At 42.3% G+C, this 21,733-nt stretch overlaps 1 protein-coding gene across 4 annotated transcripts in view; it reads left to right on the forward strand.

Moving 5' to 3' along the window:
* Positions 1–21,733, forward strand: part of NEK10 (NIMA related kinase 10) — a 200,924-nt gene that overhangs the window by 123,997 nt on the left and 55,194 nt on the right. For all 4 annotated transcript variants that reach the window (XM_014579152.4, XM_089776619.1, XM_025190296.3 and 1 more), the window contains one exon: positions 4,972–5,185. In XM_014579152.4, the coding sequence (XP_014434638.2) occupies positions 4,972–5,185 (214 nt within the window). The remainder of the gene's footprint in view (positions 1–4,971; positions 5,186–21,733) is intronic.

Raw genomic sequence — 21,733 nt, forward strand, 5'->3', positions numbered from 1 at the left:
TTCTTAGGTTAGGAGTGCCCTGGGGTCTACGTGCACTGCCGTCCAGCGGCAGTGCCCCAACACTTTCCCATTGGCCTGATTTTAAAAAAGGCTTCAAGGGTGATTCTAACATCAGTACTAAGCAAACTGGTTGAAATTGTAATAAAGAACAGAATTATCGGACATGTAAATGAACACTTTTTGGGAGAAGAGTTGACAATGCTATTATAAAGGATAATCATTTCTCACCAATCTATTAGAATTTTTTGAGTAGGTCAAACAAACATGGACAAGGGTGATCCAGTGCATATAGTATACTTGAACTTTCAGAAGGTCTTTTACAAGTCCTCTCACCAAAGGTTCTTAAGCAAAGTAAGCAATGATGGGATAAGAGGGAAGGTCTTCTCATGGATCCCATAACTGGTTAAAAGACAGAAAACAAAAGATAGGAATAAATTATCAATTTTCAGAACGAGGAGAGGCAATATTTAGTGACATTGGAAAGGTGAGTAAAAGGCATTCACTAAGGCTTATACAGTTTCTCTGGGGAATGTTTAAAATCCACTCTATACAAGAACAAATGAAAGAGACTCCAGGACACACAGCCCAAACTCCCCCTACCTTCACCTCACCCCAATGCCAGCACCCACCCACCCCCTCTTTTCCCCACCTACCCCATGTAGTCAGCCCCTTCCCTTCCCCTTCCCAGCCCAGGAGGATTGAGGAAAGTGCTGAGTTTCTGCCTCTGCCTCTCTCTCCTCATGCAGATGGGAGTCTACAAACTCCCCTTCCCTCTGACCCCCCCCCCAACAGATTACTCCCTTGCTCTCCCTCTCCCTAACCGCTTATTCCCTCCTTATCTCCCCTCCTCACCAGCTCTGGGAGCTGCTTGTCAAGAACACAGCAGCTCCATTTGAAGCTACTGCTTAGCGAGACACCCTTCCCCCGCTGGCCAGCTGAGTTCTCTGCCTGTGTGGGAGCTCTGAACAGGACTCAGAAAACAGTTGCATGGCTGCTCAGCTTACAGGGAGCTTTGCTTGGCAGCTTTGCTTGGCAGGAACCAATCAAACCCTTGGCACCAACCAGCTCTTCTGTACCAAGCAATCTTTTGGTACAAAGCAAGCTTTTGGCACCATCTATTGGCTGTTTGAGAGAATGCACTCCATCAATAATGCCCTCAACCTCTGTGCAATCGTTGGTGCAAATGATTCTTCTGACAGTATTATAGGAGTTTCTGTACCCACAAAACCTGATTGTCTCTGATGATACTCCAGAGTTGCTCCTTCACCATAGCAAATTCCCTGCAGTTGATGTCTCTTCCCCAGAAACACAGCACCATTCCCCTTTACCACTGACCACAGCACCCTTCTCTAGTAAGGAAGAAAAGGAGAAATACTACATTGCATTGCACATCCTACCTTCATACCAAGGGCAGCTACACAGAAAATTATCATCTCATCCTAAATGCCCAAAGAATAGAAGTGATCTAGGTGCAGATATGGACCCGCATGGATTCAATCCCACATGCCAGTTCCCTCACATAGACCCAGTTGAGACCTAGGGGGTGTGTATAGAGTGCACTTTCCCAAATCTCCACAGAACAGAGACACAGTCTCCTTCTTCATCAGTATCTGGACCACCTAGCATTCACCCGGAAGTGTGAGAAGAGCAGGTTGAAGAAATTAAACCATCAACCTACTTATCATCTTCCTCGATGAAACCATCATGTTACCACATCCAGCATTATAGAATCAGAGGGTTAAACGGGACTGCAAGGGATCATATAGTCTAACCAAAATTTATCTAAACTACCAGTAAGTCCAGTAAGGCCTTGTTGGACTCTGCCAAGATGATGTGGCAGAACTTTCATCAATATTACCCATCTGCAAGTAAATGTCAAGAAATAATATGCCCTTGGTAGGGGCATGGACATTCTCTTTTCCCACCCTAATTCAGATTGTCATCTCTTCTCTTGTACTGCATTGACAACACCCTCTTGGCCAGCTCCCTACACTAGGCATTGGAAGAAGCTAGACTTTTTGGACATACTCGTCAGCTACAATCCAGTTTTGAATTGATAACTATAAAGCACTTCTGCCTAGATATAATCACATAAACTATTCCAAATGTCAGGAATTCTTTCAACACATACCAGATGACAAGGAACAGTTTTGGGCACTAGTGATAGAAGGAGTGTTTATGGTCTGTACTGTACTGCAAGCCTCTCTGGATTCCACAGACATACCTGCCCATTCTATTACAACATCTGTGGTGATGGGATAAACATACTAGCTCCATCTCTGTGAGGCCATTATTGATGATGCACTTTTTGAAAGATTTAAACTCTTTACCGATCACAATGACAAATCCTTAAATTCTTTAAAAGACACTAGAGGAACACTCTGTTCACTTGCCGTATATATACAGCAGTGCCATAGAAAAGACTGGATACATACCAGTCTACCCCAAGTCCTCAATCTTTGCATTGCATTTCACCCTAGTGGTAGTATGATACAGAACACAGGTGACAGAGACCTCCTCCTAAGCACAAGCACACACCAACACAAGGGGCTATGCCTCATACTTCTACGTACAGACAACAATTTTAAAGTTTTAGTCAAAGCCCTGAGATGCCTTTTTCTGATTCAGTTGTTGGAACCATCTTCACTTGCCCAATAGTTTGGAGACTGCTTGTCCCCTTCTATTTAGCAAGTCATCGAATTATCTCAGACAAGTGGGTCTTGGATACAATCAACAAAGGATATTTCATGCTTTTTCTCTTTTCCTCAACCTCCCCATTCCTCTTTAGAAATCCTTCTCTCAAACACTTTCTTGAGAAGAAATAAATCACCCATCACTGAGAGCCATAGAATTGGTCCACTTCAACACTGGTTTTTGTTGCAATTACTTTATTATCCAAAAGAAATCTGGTGGTTAGAGACTTACCCTCTACATGAGGAACCTAAACAAGTTCATCAAACTGCAACATTTCAGGATGGTCAGTCAGATTGTCCATAATTATTCCAACACTGGAACAGGAGGATTAGTTCTTACCCTCGATCGCCAAGATGTGTATTTCTGTGTTACCATATACTCTTCCCACAGGTAATTGGTCAGATTTGTCCTGGGATCTGACCCTTACTCTTTGGCCTTTCTTCAGTGCCCAGGATATTTTCCCAGAGTCCTCCCAATGTGGTGGTCTGGGCCTCCAGGTTCTCTGGGCTCTTCAGTCTATGTAGCTCTCATCAGCTCCCACCTCTTTAGATAGTGAGGTATCTGCCTGGGTCTTGAGGTGCCTGGCTTCTGAAGTCTGAGTTTTCTGCAATTCCCAGACTGGAGTCAGCAACGTGTCCTCCTTCTTCTAAATGAAAAAGATTCTAGACTTGGTATGACACCTGACATGATCTCTGTAATGAATGCTACTGTTCATTGTTCCTCTCCATAGAAGATAATTTCATATTTACTCACGTACTAACAAAATGGTTCCTTAAAGGCCTTCAAAGCCTGTACTCTCAAACATGAGGCCCCATACCACCTTGCGATCCCAGCCAAGTTTTGCGTTGTTTCACCATTCCCTTCTCCCTCATTTGAATCCACAGCAATGTACTACTTCAGACATCTATCCATGAAAACGTTATTTCTCATTGCCATCACATCTGAGTGGCAGGTAGGAGATATAAGGGCTCTTATGGCATATCCACTACCCACAATCTTTCACAAAGATCACACCTGAATTTCTTATATTCTTTATCTAAATCAATCTGTGTACCTTCCCTACTTCTTCTCAAAGCCATAAGGCAAACCAGCATGAAGCCACACTATACATCTTGGATGTCAGACAAGCTTTATCCTTTTATCTTGACAATAATAAACCTTTCATGCAATTGGCAGGCTTATTCCTCTCTGTTGCCAAAAGATCAAAGGGATTAGATGTATCCAAATAACATCTTTCCAAATGGATCTCAGCGTTCATCCACCTGTGCTACCAATGATATAAACTGTGACTCCCCCTTTGGAGCTCGAATGCATTCCACTTACTTGCTCTCCACTTCAGTTTCCTTTCTAAACAATGTGCTAACTATTGACAAAGTGGCCACTTGGGCATCCACAGACATTTTTAGCTGGCACAGTATGGCATCAGATGCACGACTAGAATGCACTGTCCCATCATCTTAGGTAGATATCACTCCAAAGCCCCAGTCTTCCATCTAGACAAGGCACTGCTTCAGAGTCATCTGTAGAGGAGCATCTGTAAGACACTACTCAAAAAGTAGTGTACTAACTGAGGTTCTTAGATGTGTGCAACTATGGATGTTCTACGACGCGCACTCCTCCTTTCTGCTTTGGAGTTCAAACATAGACTCTGCTGTAGAGAAGAACTTAGGGCAGGTGGTCCCCACAGTACTATATAGACTTTGCAAGACAGAAAGGACAGCGTGTATGGCCCAATGGGCACTGCTACCAAAGATCTCCAGTTTCAGGTGCAAACAATGCTACTGCACCTATAATGGGGTACTCATAGAGAGACTACAGTGGAGCATCACAAAGAACCTGTTATAGCACAGGATGAACAACCTTCTCTTATGTTGAGGAGAGTGATTAGTTCTGATTGCATTTCTGTTGACTCTGGTAGTCCACCAAGTTGTGAGGAGTAAAGGAAGTCAAGGAGTGAGTTTCTCCTGTTGACCTCCCGCAATGGGGATGCGACAGAAATTCGACTTAAGGTATGTTGACTCACGTAACTGGAGGTGGTGTATCTTAGATCAACTTTCCCTTCTAGTGTAGATCTGGACTGATACTGTGTACATTTGGTTGGTTGGTTTTTATTAATTTTAAGACTTTCAAGCTGTTGACATACTAGATTTCAGTTTTATCTCATCTGCTGCTCAGTATGACTTCTGATAATTACCATTGAATATGTGCTTATGATATTAAGCAGTAATCTGTGTAATTTTGCATAGATTTTTCATTAGATACTGGATCTTTCAATAGGTGTTTGACTCCTGATGCAGAAACTCGTCCAGACATAGTAGAAGTCAGTTCAATGATATCTGATGTGATGATGAAGTATTTAGATGGCTTGTCCACCTCCCAGTTTGCTTTGGAGAAGAAGCTGGAGCGTGAGAGGAGACGCACCCAAAGATATTTCATGGAGGCTAATAGGAATGCAGTTATGTGTCACCAGCAGCTTGCCATCTTATCTCATGTAAGTAAATCACTTAAGATTTTATTTTTTAAAATTATTATCACATTGTACTATGCCTGTACATTTTGTGGGCTAATAAAAATATATGCATAACAAAATATAATAATAAAAATAAATAACTAATAAAAATATAAAGGCCCTACTGTTTTACCAAAATTAAAGTTGAAATGGATGCAGGTTTTAAATTTGTCTATATATTTAAAAAAGTTTTTCCTGCGGGACAGCGGAGTGATGTCATCACATCACTCTGCATTCCACCTTCCTCCTCCCTCTTTTTCCCCTCCTCCCTCTTGCAGCTTGAGCCCGACCTTGCTGCTCCCCTTCGCCACTTGGAATTGCTATTTTGAACCAAGCCCCTACTTCCACTTCTGTCAACATCACCCCACAGGGCTTTCAAACCAAGAAACGTGCCACAGTAGCCAGCAGACCCCACATTGCAGCTGTGACAGCCCAGGGGAAGGAGGGTGCAGTGCTCAGGATAGCAGCCTGGAGACAGGCGCGAGGAGCGGGGCTCCCAGCCAGTCTTATTTACCAGCAGTGGGCTCTTGGGGGATCTCCTGTTGCCAGGCTTTTGGGGAGCCCGAGCACGGTGCCTGACCACCTGGGGTCTGACTGCCCCTGCAGAGACTCGCCTCCTCTCAAGTGGCTGCACTTATCGCTGCTGCCAGAGCACCCCCGAGCCATCACATTGTCCTGTCTGCTCCTTCTCTTCCACTCCTGGCATACGGGCAGCCCTGGGCTCTGCTGGGGTGCTGAGATGCGCAGGCAGGACCGCATGGGAAAGAGGTTGGGACAGCGTCCCCAGTACTGCTGCTTTCCCCAGATCAGCAGGCTGCGGTGCCCTGCAGGCACTGCATGCACATAGCACTACCTGTGCCTTGCTGCACCCCTTGTGGTGCGGGCAGGCACCCCTTTGCCTCCTCAGCCACTGGCGTTAGAATCGGGCTTGATGTGTGCCACAGCTGGGGAGGGAGGTTAAGGTTGGGGGGGAGAAAAGGGCCGGGGCTGGTGCGTGGGAGGGAAAATGGGGAGACGTAGGCTGGCGTGGCAGGATAGGGAGAAGGGGCCCAGGCTGGTGGGCGAAGAGAGAAGGGACCTGGGCTGGTGTGGCCGCAGCCCATCCTAGCCCTCTCTGGTGGCCAGCCTGCGGAGGAGGAGAGCTGGGGTTGCCTACCCCTTGCTAACGGGGGGTTGGCAAGTGCAGCAAAGCAGGGGACACAGCCCCTTCGTTTATTTTAAACTCGATATTTATTTATTAATTGTCTTATGTGCAACAGTTACAATATCTTAAAAAGCGACGAGGAGTCCTGTGGCACCTTATAGACTAACTGAAGTGTAGGAGCATAAGCTTTTGTGGGCAAACACCCACTTCGTCAGATATCTTAAAAACTCCCTTCGCCCAATATTGAAAATGGCATAAATCAGACTAAAATATACAGGCTCTTGTGTTTTTACTAGAATCTGCTAACATGGATGTGCACATTCTTGAGTGGCTAGTGAATAACAAAATGTTACTCTTGGCTGCAGTGGATTAATTCTGTGCATGATTCACAAACGATGATGCCTACAAAGTAATACCTACACATATTTAATTTGTAATTACAGGTTGCTAGATAAAGAGCAGTGACTTGATAATGTATTTGCTAAGCCTGTCTTGCTATCTGATATAGTTCTTTAGAAGTATCTTTTGCAGTTCCTTTCATTTTGCTTCAGGCTTTGTTTTGTGAGTTTAGTCAAGGATTTCAGTGTTTTACTTAATGAAGGTCAGCTCATGTGTACTCTTGGAGAATGTACTGAAAAAATTGACAGAAAAATGTAAAAACACAGTAGTATAAACTCCACAGTAAAAACTCATAGTATAAATTATTATAAACTCAGGGAAAAAGTAAAGATATGATAGTTTATACAATGATGCTGGTAGATTCAGTTCTCTGAGTAGGGGCTTCTTTAACTCTTCTGTTATTTGGGATCACCTTTATATTTCTTACTGAAAACCTGGTCTCCTAGAAAAAGATGGACAGTAGCTCCCAGTCCCCAAAGAGTAGATTTCTTTAGGATGCTTCCTTGTCTCCATCGCTAGCTCAGTATAGCATTTTGTGGAACTAGTAATTTATTTTTGCATTCTGTAGTTTTGCTTTAATTTTCCAAACCTCCCACTCCAATAAAACAACCTTAAATTATTCTAATTCCTTTTTTTTAATTTAAAGGGATACCAACATGCATCACATTGGTGTGAAACTTTTGTGCTGGGGTTACAAGTCAGTCATAATTATTATAACTGAAAGAAGGTATTGTGGAAAATAATCAAACTGGAGAGGGGTATTTTCCACATATGAAAGCTCGCTTGGTCTATAGTAATTTTCAGTATCTTTGGATGGTCAGTTTCATTTCCTGCCTCATGCACTAAAATGATAACATTGTTGTCAGAGCTGTTGAGAGTGCTTGCCAGATTTTGGAAGATGAAGTATAAATAGACAATTAAAAATCTTACTGTAGGTTTAAAAACTATAAAAGTATTTATTTTCATACATATATAGAGTATGCAACAATATGAAACCAACCAATTTATATTTAAACTGTCTGCCAAAGACTGTTGTAACTTGAGTTAACAAAATTAGTATATAAAATACAAACTCTCTTAGTGTCAAATCCTGATTCTGGTTCTGTGATATTAAGGGGCACATAGGAGCCTAACTGCCTTTAACCCAGATGACCAATCTGGAGGACCTTCATGCCTCAGTCTGTGATCAGAGTCATTAATGCTGCTTAGAAAGAAGCCCCTGGAAATGACTTCCCCATTTTCCAGATGATCCTGATCCTATTTGTATTCAACACAAAGGATGTAGAAGCTACTGCATCTCCCATGGATTTTTTCTCTTGGCTAGGGAGAAGCTCAAAAGTGAAATTTGTTGCCATTTTTATTTTAGAGAATTGATATTTTATAAGGGTTGCATGCGAGGGAGGTTGTAACGTGGTTGCCCTTCAACTGTCTTGTGGCAGTTGTGGTTCTTTGACTTTATGTTCCTTGAATACTGCCCTGGGCTGAATGTTCCATTGGGAAGTACGTGATTGTAGCAACACACACCATAAGTAGAGGAATTCACCCCATTGCCATAGAACTGTGCTCCAGAATCAGTGCCACCTCTTGGGTTTGCAGACATGTATTCCACTGAGGTTTGTGCAGGCTCAGCATAATGAGGCCAGAGAATGTTACCTATCAGTACCTGTAGGAACAGTGCCCATGTCCACTGGCACCATAGCCCTGCCTATGGCTATTTAAGAGCAGTGCTATGTCAACTCCCTCTGACCATCTGCAGCTTGAGTCAGAACATTCTATGTTATGTCTCACCTCATGCTTTTCTGTGAGTGTTTTTGATAAGTTATCCATGATTTTGTTCTATATAATGAGTTTGTATTGTTAGTTATAGCATCCTTTGGTTTTAGGTAGTCAGTAGTTTAGCAAGATTTAGCCTGCTACAGATGTCTTTGCCAGGTTTTAAACACTGCCTTTGTGCAGGGAAGCGATCCTTAATACTGACTCCCACATTGTCAGAGTCTATTAGAAGAGAAAGGCATTGCATGGAAAGATGCTCTATCTATAAACCATTTAAGAGGAGAAAGCAGGTGTTGAGAGAATTGTGCATCAAGCAGCACCTTATGGAGTAGGCTATGTAGCTTCCTTTGGTGCCGGGAAGCTTAACCTTAGAAACCTAGGTTTGAAAAACTTGGCCTTTATATGTCAGACATCTAACATTTAATAAAGTCTGCACAATAAATTGATGTAATTACTGTAGAAATACCTCTTTGATTACATAGTTACCATCCATTTAATGATTATACATGGTCTCAGGAGTTGGCTACCTTAGAATAGGGGTGGCCAACCCGCGGCTCGCGAGCCGCATGCAGCTCTTCAAAGAAAAAATTGCAGCTTCCGCACCAGCACCTGCAGCTCACAGCTCTTCGCCTGTAATGGGTTGGCCATCGCTGGCTTAAAAGTTCTGAGGAAGCAAACATATTCACATACCCTGGGAAATAGAAATGGGATGTAATTTCTCTAACTGCCAGTTTTTTCAACTTAAAATATCAAACTTTCAAAAACACTTCAGGTTAAAACTGACCTGTTGCTGGAAGTTCTCAGGAAATTCCAATATTTCAAAAGTTCTTTACATTCTCATTCAAAACCAAAACTTGAAATAACAGAACCACAGAACACTAGAACTGGAAGGGACCTCAAGAGGTCATCGAGTCCAGTCCCCTGCCCTCATGGCAGAACCCAGTACCGCCTAGACCATCCCTGATAGATGTCTATCTAACTAGCTCTTAAATATCTCAAGAGACAGAGATTCCACAACCTCCTTAGGCAACCTATTCCAGTGTTTAAACACCCTGACAGGGAGTTTTTTCTAATGTCCAACATAAACCTCCCTTGCTGCAGTTTAAGCCCGTTGCTTCTTGTCCTATATGCAGAGGCCAAGGAGAAAATTGTTTCTCCCTCCTCCTTATGACAGAAGTGTGGGGACCTTTTTTTCAGTCAGGGACCACTGACCCACAGAAAATATAGTCAGGAGCCACAGACAAATGAGAAGCAAAAAACCAAAACGCACTTACCCTCCTCTCTACTGAGAAGAAACCCCCCCCCCCCTCACTGCGCTCACAGTCAACATGGGTTGTTGCTGGGGCTCCATACGCATTCCAGACCTGCTGGGGGGCACCAATGCTTAGGGCTTCCCCCCACAGCAAGGACAGTTCTTAAAGAGGTACCAAGAGGAAATCAGAATCATTGTAACTGAAGGCATGAGCCACATACAATGGTGCAGCACCGGGATGGACAGCAGATTCCGCAAAGAAACACTAGGGCTGCGGCTAGACTGGCATGATTTTCCAGAAATGCTTTTAACGGAAACGTTTTCAGTTAAAAGCATTTTTGGAACAGAGCATCTAGATTGGCATGGATGCTTTTCCACAAAAAAGCCCCGATCGCCATTTTCGCAATCGGGGCTTTTTTGCAGAAAACAAATCTGAGCTGTCTACACTGGCCCTTTTGTGCAAAAGCTTTGCGCAAAAGGACTTTTGCCTGAACGGGAGCAACATAGTATTTCCGCAAGAAGCACTGATTTCTTACAGTAGGAAGTCAGTGCTTTTGCGGAAATTCAAGCGGCCAGTGTAGACAGCTGGCAAGTTTTTCTGGAAAAGCGGCTGATTTTCCGGAAAAACTGGCGAGTCTAGACAAAGCCTAGCTGCAAACAGCAGCACAGCTTTCAATGGTGACTTATCATAGAATCAGAATCCTAGGGCTGGAAGAGACCTCAGAAGTCCAGCCCCCTACCCAAAGCATGACCAATCCTAATTAAAGCATCCCAGCCAGGGCGTTGTCAAATGGGACTTAAAACCCTCTAGAGATAGAGATTCCACCACCACTCCCTAGATAACCCAAGTAACCTCAATACTTCACCACCCTCCAAGTGAAATAGTTTTTCCTAATATTCAGCCTAGATCTCCCCCACTGCAACTTGAGACCATTGCTCCTTGTTGTGCCATCTGTCACTACTGAGAACAGCCTCTCTCCATCCTCTTTGGAACTCTCGGTCAGGAAGTTGAAGGCTGCTGTCAACTCCCCCTCCCCGTCTCTTCTCTTCTGCAGACTAAACAAGCCCAAATCCCTCAGCCTCTCCTCATAGGTCATGTGCTCCACCCCCTAATTATTTTGTTTGCCCTCCACTGGACCCTCTCCAATGCGTCCACATCCTTTCTATAGTGGAGGGACCAGGGGCCCGGGCTGGTGTGACCAAAGCCTGGCCCCCCCAGTGGCTGGGGGAAGAGCTGGGGTTGCCTACCCCCTACAAGAGGGGGTTTGGTGAGTGTAGTGAGCAGGGGATGCAGACCTCTAGTGTATATATGTGTGTGTATGTATATTTTTAGTCTCTAAGGGTATGTCTACACTACAGCACTAATTCGAACTCACTTAATTTGAATTAGTTAATTCGAGCTAAGCTAATTCGAACTAGTGCATCTAGACCTAAAAACTAATTCAAATTAGCATTTTGCGAATTCGAAATAGCATGTCCACATTGAGTGGACCCTGAACCGAAGTTAAGACTGGCCGAAACCAGTGCCGGCAGGGCATCAGGTTAGGACTTAGAGTGTGGAGCTGCTGCCTCACGCTGGCTGAGGGCTGTGCTTAAAGGGACCTGACCTCCACCCCGGACAGACAGTTCTCAGGGTTCCCCGCTTGCTTGTCTACCACGATGAGGGACAGCAAAGCAGTCCTGTCTTCGAGTGCCCTGAGTGCCCACACTCGGCACATCACAGCACTCGGCCATCAGCCCGGCTGCACTTGCCGCAGGCTGCCATCCAGAGGGGACAATCGGGGGGCTGTCAGGATCCAGGAGGCCCTGCAGGAGAGTTTCCACCCTGAGGAGCCCGCAGAGCCACCCCAGTCCTCCCCATCGGGGGCTTGTGCCCCATTCCTCCCTCACCTCCTTCCATTTACCCCTCCCTAGCCCTCCTTCCTGATGTAAAAAATAAAGGACACGTGTGTTCAAAAATAGAAACTCTCTTTATTTAACAAAACTGGAAGGGGGAGGGATTAACCTCTGGGGAGACTGGGAAAAGGAGGTGGGAGAGGGGAAGAGAGAGGGTGGGAGAGGGGAGGGGGAAATCTGGGAGGAGGGAGCTGGAAGGGGGAAGCCAGGGGAAGAAGGAGGAGGGGAAGTATAAAACTATGATACACCCACATCTTCAGTACTGTGTACAGATGTCGTCTCCTCACCTCAAAAAAGATGTTTTGGCCTTGGAAAGGGTTCAGAAAAGGGCAACTACAATGATTAGGGGTTTGGAACAGGTCCCATATGAAGAGAGGCTAAAGAAACTGGGACTTTTCAGCTTAGAAAAGGAGACTTATGGGGGATATGATAGAGGTCTATAAAATCATGAGTGGTGTGGAGAGGGTGAATAAAGAAAAGTTCTTCATTAGTTCCCATAATATAAGGACTAGAGGACACCAAGTGAAATGAATGGGTAGCAGGCTTTAAACTAATAAAAGAAAGTTCTTCTTCACAAAGCAAATAGTCAGCCTGTGGAACTCCTTGCCACAGTAGGCTGTGAAGGTTAGAACTATAACAGAGTTTAAAGAGAAGTTAGATAAAGTCATGGAGGTTGGATCCATGGAGTGCTATTAGCCAGGGGGTAGGAACGGTGTCCCTGGCCTTTCTTTGTGGAAGGCTGGAGAGGTATGGCACGAGACAAATGGCTTGGTCATTGTCTTCGGTCCATCCCCTCCGGGGTACCTGGTATTGGCCGCTGTCGGCAGACAGGCTACTGGGCTAGATGGACCTTTGGTCTGACCCAGTACGGCTGTTCTTATGTTCTTATGTTCTAAGCTCAGGGCTCAGGGGGGGGGGTCTCACTGGATCAAGTTGATTTTCATGCAAACCTGCTCCGGGTTTTCATGTGGCCTTTGGGGGGCCAGGCTGGCAGCTATCCTGCCCTAGACGGCAGCATTCCTGTGCCTAGTGCAGAGGTCGTGGACGTTGGAGGCTTCCCCACAAACCTCAATGAGGTCCATGATCTCTGCACTAGACCAGGCGGGCGCCTGCCTCTTGCAGCCCCGGGCAGGCTCCTGGGAGCTGTCAGCCTGGTCCTGGGAAGAGGCGGAGGGCTGGGTGGCAGCGGGTGACTGGCTCATGCCATGCCAGGTGCAGGGTCTGCTGCCTGGGTGCTGGCAGGCTTGCACCTGGCACAGGCACCGTAGCCAGACCGTGCTCCTTTAAGGACTCTGGGGCCGGGAGGGAGGCAGAAGAGTTTTCCTGGCTTGGCCCAGAGTGGCCACCAGGGAAAGCTGGGAAGGGCTAGCCTCCAACTAGTTCAAATTAAGTGGCTACACAGCCCTTAATTCGAACTACTTAATTCGAACTAGGCGTTAGTCCTCATAGAATGAGGTTTACCTACTTCGAATTAAGCGCGCTGCTAGTTCGAATTAAGTTCGAATTAGCGGTTTGTATGTGTAACGCCTATGAAAGTTAATTCGAACTAACGGTTGTTAGTTCGAATTAACTTTGTAGTGTAGACATACCCTCAGGTACTACAGGACTACCAGTAATTCCTGGTTCCTGCAACTGCCCCCTGAGGCTATTGGCAATTACTAAGAATAGTTGTAACTTGCACAGTAAAGCTGGACAGTCACATAACCAGCTTAGAATAAGGGGAGTTCAAAGGGACTTAATTCCACTTTTGCCTTGCAATCCTCTATCATTTATAAACTGAGCTCTGCTCTCCCTAGCCACAGCTAAGGATGATGGCCCTACTTCTGATAACCTTACATTTGTTTCAAAGTTATCCGTTGCATTACAAAGTAAAAATGTAGTTAGCAAAACAGTTATGAGTTTGTTATCTTTACTATTGTCTACTAAGGAACACAAATAAAAATTGGATTTGTTTTATGTTTGTTTGTTTTCCTCTTCATTTGTGCCAAGATAACATCTTTTATTTGATAGATTTGAGTAAAATTGTTTGATAAGGGTTAAATTAAATACAACTTCAGCCACTCAGATACCAATTCATTCCTAAAAGTATTTTTTTAACAATTGTGTGTGTTGTGTAGACTGATCTCTTAATAGCTGAAGCAAATAATATGTTTGTTTTCAAAGCACACAGAAGGCAACAAGTTATTATTATTATTAAAGTGACCATAATACAATCTTGACTTTAAAATATGCAGACTTTCAGTTGTTTTGAGCACAGTTTCTTGGAGACAGCTTACATCTGCTCTGATGTACATTATTGTTTTTATTTTAAAATGGACAAGGGCCATTATTTATCTTAAACATCTAGCTGTCCATGAACTGTTTTCTTCTTTTTCCTTTTGCTCTATTAATCTTATCCTGATACTTTTCCATTTTGGCATTTAAGTAGCACATATTTGAACTACAGTTTAAGAACTGATAGCTATTTTTTGTATTATTAAAAAAAACTGGAAGAAGTTGCTTGCTTAAACACAGCATTGCATGGAATTGTCTCTTAGTAAACTTCTACAGTATTTGGAAGAATAAGATACATCCATTGTGAAAAAATGTTTTTATGATATTTTTTTCAAGAGTTGCTGAATGTGGTACATTTGTCATTTCTTGCATGATTTATTTTCTAAATTGTCAACTGTGAAAATATATGAACAACATATCAAGGACATTAGAATGACAAGGACAAGCCCATTCATTAATTTCATTTAGTTGCAGTTCATTAATGTGTTCAAGTGTTTTTATGCAGTTTATTATAGTGTTATCCTCACTGTTCTGCAGTTAAGAGTGATAATTATAATCCTCTACGCCCACTCCAGCACCTTTTATTTTAGAGTTTTATGGTTTTAGTATAAAAACACTTTGAACTGAAATGTGGCCAAAAAAAAAAAAAGCCCAAGCCAAAGATCAGTAACTTTCTTTTTATTACTTTTTTGAAAATGTTCAGTAATTTCTGAATTTTTGTGTTGCATACATTCCAGAATAAACTTACAAGTTTTGTTTGTTTTCCATGATTGTAGGTTCCTATGAATTAGAAATGGAAAGAGATTTATTATATACAAAGTCCATCCTCTTGAAAGAGGAAGATAGTCTTCTGATAATTCTCATATCCCTAGGCTACGTCTACACTGGCCCCTTTTCCGGAAGGGGCATGTAAATTTCACTAGTCGTCGTAGGGAAATCCGCGGGGGATTTAAATATCCCCCGGGCATTTAAATAAAAATGTCCGCCGCTTTTTTCCGGCTTTTGAAAAAGCCGGAAAAGAGCGTCTAGACTGGCCCCGATCCTCCGGAAAAAGTGCCCTTTTCCGGAGGCTCTTATTCTTACTTTGAGAATGGGGAGAGAGAGGGAGTGCGTGTCAGATATATTACACTGATACACCAGTCTTGGAAATATAGTGACTATAGAGAGTTTTAGGAGTAAGGAATGGACTCAATGGATTAATTTCACAAAGCACTTGGAAACAAAGCAGGAGTGTGGTTCATGTATAGCAATATGTTTTTAAAGAATGGTAAGAAGTGATAGAAAATGTAGTTAACTTATATACTTACAAACAAACAAAAATATTCAAGATGGGGCAGGGATCTTAGATCCTTTGCAGATACTTTTCTTCTTGGTTGGAGCAAGATTTTCCATTTTGCCTTCCCTCCTCCCATCAAGAACCAGGCAAGACATTGCAAATCTGATTCTTGGGCCATGGGAGCCTAGTGAAAAAAAACTATATATCAACTTCTAATTCTACCAGATATCCTGTCTCATAAACAGATCGTACATCCAGAAATTAAATCACTGCACTTGGTGGCAGGGATTGCACATTTTGCCAAATATAGGCCTCCACTGCTCTCAAGAAATGCATCAGATCTTGCACTAGTTTTATTTGTCCTGCACTTATGCTTTACAATGGCAAATGTGAGTTTTCAGAGGGCAAGTAATCATAGGATTAGCACAGGCCTTGGGTTCAGCTCACATAGGTGAACAATGACAAAAATAGAAAGATTTTGGAACTTGCAGTCATGAAAACAGTAGGCTGAAGACACATCATGCTGGTTACATAAAGGTTTGCTTTCCTCATTCTCAGAGAAATTATGGAACTAGTAGGATCAGTTGTGAGTCTCTCTGGCCTGAAGAACCCAGGAAAGGATAGGCGCTCTGATCTTTCCAAGCAGAAAGGAATTAAGGAAGAGGGTTGTATTAAAAACCTGGCAGGAAGTTTTGAGAAGAATTTGGCAAAGACAGAAACTCAGTATACAAATAGGTAAACTCTCGAGAAAAAGAGAGACAATTCACCTGGACCCTAATCGGGGCGTGAAGGGGTAGACTAACCACTGTGCCTAGAAATATTTCTACAGAGACTATGTTGGATGTCAAGACAGTCCAGTATAGCGACCTTCACCTGGCTTTCAGTCATCCATTTGATAAGACAAGCTATATTCATGTCTGTCCTATCAACCCACATCTTTAAGTCTAGAGTATTTGCCTATTTGGGTCAGTCAATTCTTCTGCTGTTCAGGGGGAGAAGGATTCCTATATTTTTCACCAGTTGTGAAGGAGTTGACTCCGCACTGGTACCTCCTTGTGGCTGATGATAGCATAACATGTCTCTCCCTGCTGGGTAGCTCTTGCCAATGGCTGCTCCACCTCTGCGGTGACCTGCCTCTTTCTGTGCTTCAGCCCTTCAGCCAAGTCACTTTGAAGTGTCTCCCCTCCTGGGTTAGTCTGGGAACAAAAAGCAAGGAGAATTAGCACAATTAAACTGACTTAGTTAGATATAGAGGGGAATTACTCCTTCTCTGGGGACATTAGGATCTGGCCATCCCTTTCTTCAGGGAGGGGCTTTAAAGGCAGTGCTAATCTGGGAAGCTCCTATCTTCAGTTGGCTCTTTCCTCAGGAGCAGAGGCTATGACTAGACTACATTCCTCGTTCGAAAGATGAATGTAAATGAAGCAAATTGAAAGTGCAAATGAAGTAAATATCAGACGCTTCATTTGCATATTCGTGTCCGAGCACTTTTTCAAGAGAGGGTTTTTCAAAAGTGAAAGCGCAGTCTAGATGGGCTTCTTTTGAGAAAAAAAAAAACCTTTTTCAAAAGAACCCGTACTCCTCATTTTTTTCCCCGAAAGAACCCTGTTTAGATTGTGCTTTCACTTTTGAAAAACCCTTTTTTGAAAAAGCGCTCGAACACAAATATGCGAATGAAGTGCGGGATATTTATATCCATGCTTCATTTGCACTTTCGATTTGCTTCATTTACATTCCTCTTTCGAAAGAGGAATGTAGTTTAGACGTGCCCTGAGAGTTGAAGGTCTGTTCTCTTCCCTGGTCCACGCTCAGCTGAGCTGCTCTGATCTCCTTATAAGCTCCTCCTCCTCCTTGCGGGCATGGCATAGCAAAGCTGACTGAGCTCAGAACAGCTCCTTCACCTCTGTTACTCCAGTGTTGTGTTTGCGTACCCCATCACAAAGAACTTTTTCCCAGAGACTTTGGAGTTTTGCTTCTTTTTGTATAGTTTCTGTTAACACTGGAAGGAGAGTCTTGATATTTCTAGGTAATAAACCTTCCAACTAATAGAAAAAATGAGGCATTGGCTGAATATGGCTGAATATGATGGCAAATATATCTGCATCCTCACAATGGGCCTCCAAAGAGAATACACTTAGATCCTCCCCTTTTTGGAAAATACTGTACTAAGGAAATTAAGAGTTTCTATAAGCATGGTTAAAGTTAATCACACAGTCTTTTGTTCTATGTTTATACAGCAGCTAGCACAATGGGGTGCTAGTCCATGACTGAGGCTCCTACAGGCTATGATAATATTGATTATATCATTATTAGTATTATTATTAATAGTAATAATAATATCCAGCTACATCCTGTTTAAAGGTTTGTAAATCTTTGGGTATTCCACTGTTAACGTATTTCTTCAAGGACAGAGGTCTTTCTATCTCTATATAGTCTAGATATTAAAAATTATTAGTTCTTTCCTAACTGGGACTGGATTTATTTGTTTGTTTGTTTGTTTAATTAATTAACATCCTTTCTACCTCTCTGGGGGTGAGGGTAGAAACCAGCATATTCTGTACCTTTCTATCAATTGTTGCTGCATCCATCTGCTCTATGGTGTAGGTAGACAGACAGCTAGGACTAAATTTATACTCAACTCTGGCAGTTTGATAACAGGAGATGGAGGGTTCTCTGTGTTCAGAGATTAACTTAACAGACTTTTTTTATGGATTTTTTATAATCTTGCAGTTGTCAGACTGTTTGAAGGCTGCAGGATACATTTAACCCATTCCAGAGCAGCTTCCAGAGCATATCTGATTAATGTTTCTGTCACAGAGATTTGAAAGACTCAGTTCACATATTTTAGGCAGCATTACTTTCTGGATTTGGTGTCTAGATCTGATGCCAATTTGGGAGAGTAATCTTGTAATTTTTTTATTTAACTAGTTTTTTCCTCAGACCTACTTCCTTTGAGGATTGTTTACTGCCAATAAATCTCTCCAAGGTTAGGGTTCAATACTAGCAATGTTCAAACAATTTGTAATTCTTCGAATAGATTATCAGTGCAATACCATATTGCCCAGCCTTCACTCCCCTTTCTTCATATCTTTTGTTAAATTTTGATTAAATGGAAAAGAACTGGGCACATGACTCCTTCTGGAAACCTCATGTTAAATGTTCAGTTCTTCAAAAGAACTTGTTCATATCCCAAGAGCTTAGGCACTACTGTCTAAAGACACGAGTTTATCCCAACAACGCCGATAATTTACTCAGTTACTTGGCAAGTACTTTTTCTTTTTTGAGTCTTTACTCCTTGGAAACAGTCATAACCTTTTCAGGTTCTCTCATCTATCGCTCTCAAGGCAGTAAAACTAGCAAATTGTTTTGATTAAAGATGAAGTTTGGCAAAAATCCCCACAATATGATTTGATATTGCTTTGGGTATTTCATAAAACAGTTTAATTATTTCTGCACAGGATACGTACATTTTATTCACCACAAAAACTGTTATTGGGATTTAAATCCACTAATGCATTTAAAAATCCTCAAATGAAACATGGTAATTATCCAATTGGTTCAATTTATTCAGTTGGAGTAATTTCAGTCTAATGGTCACAAGTAGCTTTTTTTAAAAAAATCTCCATAATATTGTAATTATGTGGCATAGTGGAAAATTTCTGAAAAGGCTTCTTGTACATCTGGGGAAAATAATATAATTTTTGGAGTTTGGTATTGAAAATGTATTCGCTGGAAATGCCAGAAAAATATATAAATGATCACCTATCATAATGTCAGAAAAAGAGGACAGGGCATATGCTACATAGACCTGTATTTTGTTTCAGCTACACCAGACTAACACGGCTACATTTCTACATCTTTATTTTAAACTCTCTTTTGTCTAATTATGTATTTATCCAATCAGCATATGAGTATGAGGCAGGACAAATATTTGACATTTGAAACAGAAGGAAGAAAAAACATACATTTGATTCTATACTAGGAGGAACATGACATCCATACTTTAGTGCATCAGCACTATTTTCTCTTTATTGAACTGAAATGATTATGGGCAAAAGAGATTTTGTGTCTTTACCATCCACTCACTAATTTCAATTATGAGCTTGGGAGAAATCTACCAAATGTAAGAAAAGAAAGACAGAAAAAACTCAAGAGGCAATTCTTGAGAAGACAGCAAAAGTGAGAAAACTCCCCTTTCTTTCTGCCCTGGCCAATTCCTAACTGAAATTCATTGATTGCCATCAGGAGGTCAGCAGCTGGGACTCCACCTTACCTAACTGAAGATAAATTCATCAAAAGTCACTGGGCAGATTTCCACTTTTGGGTCACATTGTCAACATGTGGTATCAGAATGCTCTTTAGACTGTTAAACTTCTAGAAATTCCACAAGGCAGAAACACTAAAATTCTAGATATCATTTTCCTGTTCCTGAAACATTGAAGTGGTTTGTTTCATTAATGCTCTCTAAAAGAAATTTGTTTTAGTCTTTAAAATGACTATGCTTTTAAGATTAATTTTAGATTGCTACAGTTTATCTTCAGATGCACACTGAAAATTATTTTTCATGTCACTACTCTATTGTAATGTGGTAAAGCTAGAATCTACAGTCCTAAAGGAATACCTCTTTAAATAATAAGTTTTACTATTGCAGCATAAGTCTGGTTTATGAGTAGAGGTTGGACCTCCAGCATTCTCTGGTCTGGCAACATCCGTGGTCTGGCTTGATTTTAGTTAGATGGATGTCCACTTTCGATGGATGTGGCCAAGTTTCCCCCAGTCCCATAAAGTTTGTTTACAGCCAACAGTCGAGGGGCTCAGTGTTCTGTGCTGTTATTTAGCTCTAATTTACCCCTAAATTTCTTCTAAGAGCCCAGTAAGCAGTGGAAGTGTTGGTAACGGTGCTAGACAATATTGATTTCCCATGGTCTGGCAAATTCTCTGATTCTGCACTGGTCAGGTCCCGAGGGTGCCGGACTAGGGAGGTTCAACTTGTATCTTACGTGCATTAATAAATGTATCTTCCACATACTGAGGCAGGGAATTATTGCTATCACCATTTTACCAATGGAAACTTGACAAATAGAAAATTGTGAAGTGCATAAGATCCCTTGTGAAATCTTTGACAGAATTTGCTAAATCTTAAGTTAGCGCTAAGCCATGAGGTTTTCCTTCCTGTTAGGTATTACCATGGAAATTCCTGAGGATTTGTTTATTTAGTCTTCTGGAGTCAATTGTAGAACTGGGATTAAGGGAGAGAATGAAGGGAATAATTGCCTCAAACTATTAGTAGCTAGCACTACAATCAGTATTTAGAATTTCTACTAAGTGTTCTTCAAAGGAGGAAAGAATTAGGGAATACATTATTTTGCACAGGCTTAGTGAGACAACAGTTACCTCCAGGTGTATGGAGAAGGTCTGAGAATCAGGTAACATTCAGAAGGGCCAAATACCTAAGATAAATGCAGCCTGTGTGGGAGAAACGTTATTTTCTGAAATTAATGCGAATAAATAATAAAGTTATTTGTTTTATGTCCATTTTATATGTTTCTATGTTTATATATAATGTTATATGTTTCTACGTTTATATATAATTGATGCTGTCTGCAAGTAAATGCATGTTTTGTTTTACATTAAACTGTTACAGGGTTGCACGGTAAAAGGAAATAGGGAATAATATAAACTGGTCTGCCTTCAAAACAAGAGGCATAAGAAGGATCACAAAATTCTTCTTCGAGTGATGTCCCCGTGGGTGCTCCACTGGTGGTGGTGGACTCTTTCTGGTGCTGCAGATTGGAGTCTTTTTCTAGCAGTACCCAATCAGACTGCACATGTGTAAGAGGGGCGCATGCCATTTGCGCCTTTGGAGTTTGCGTGCGTGCTGCCCAGCTCCCCTCGGTTTCTTCATTACCGCCCTCAGTCACAGATGGAGTGCAATCTCTCTCCTCTTCAGTTGTCTGTAGTTAGGAATTGAGTTATAATTAGTTTTTTAAACTGTTTGCTTTCATTATCATAGTTAGTAATAGCTAGTTTTAAAAATACATTTTTCATGTTTATTGCTGTAAATAATGTGGCAAAGCTCCAGCTAATCCCCGTGGGTCTCGCGCTACTGATGGATAGTGTTAGCCTCAGAGGTTTGCTGTGGCCCTCCATATGGCCTCTTTCTCTTTACTAGAGGCAGGAGTCACAGTCTACTGAACCATACTCATCACAGGCTAGTTCATAAGTTTGGGGTAAAATCCCCTTTGGAGTCCTGATCTCCTTTCTTGAGGCAGAGGTTGAGATGTTGTGGGAAGGTTGGGGGGGAAACCGGGCCTGCTCACTACTCTGGGTTCCAGCTCAGGGACCCTATGGCAGCAGCAACAGGCAGGGTGGTCCCTGGGCCACCCAAACAATCCCTCCCCGTACCTTTCTTTTGGTACCTGCTCGTCAGTCCTCGGCTCACACTCACATAGCTCCTGCACACAGCACTTCCTCCTTCCTGTCTTTCTCTCTATTCTTTCCCCCTTCATTGCTTGG

This window comes from Pelodiscus sinensis, chromosome 2 (genome assembly GCF_052426305.1).
Source record: "Pelodiscus sinensis isolate ZL-2025 chromosome 2, ASM5242630v1, whole genome shotgun sequence".
In the NCBI taxonomy this organism is placed as follows: Eukaryota; Metazoa; Chordata; order Testudines; family Trionychidae; genus Pelodiscus; species Pelodiscus sinensis.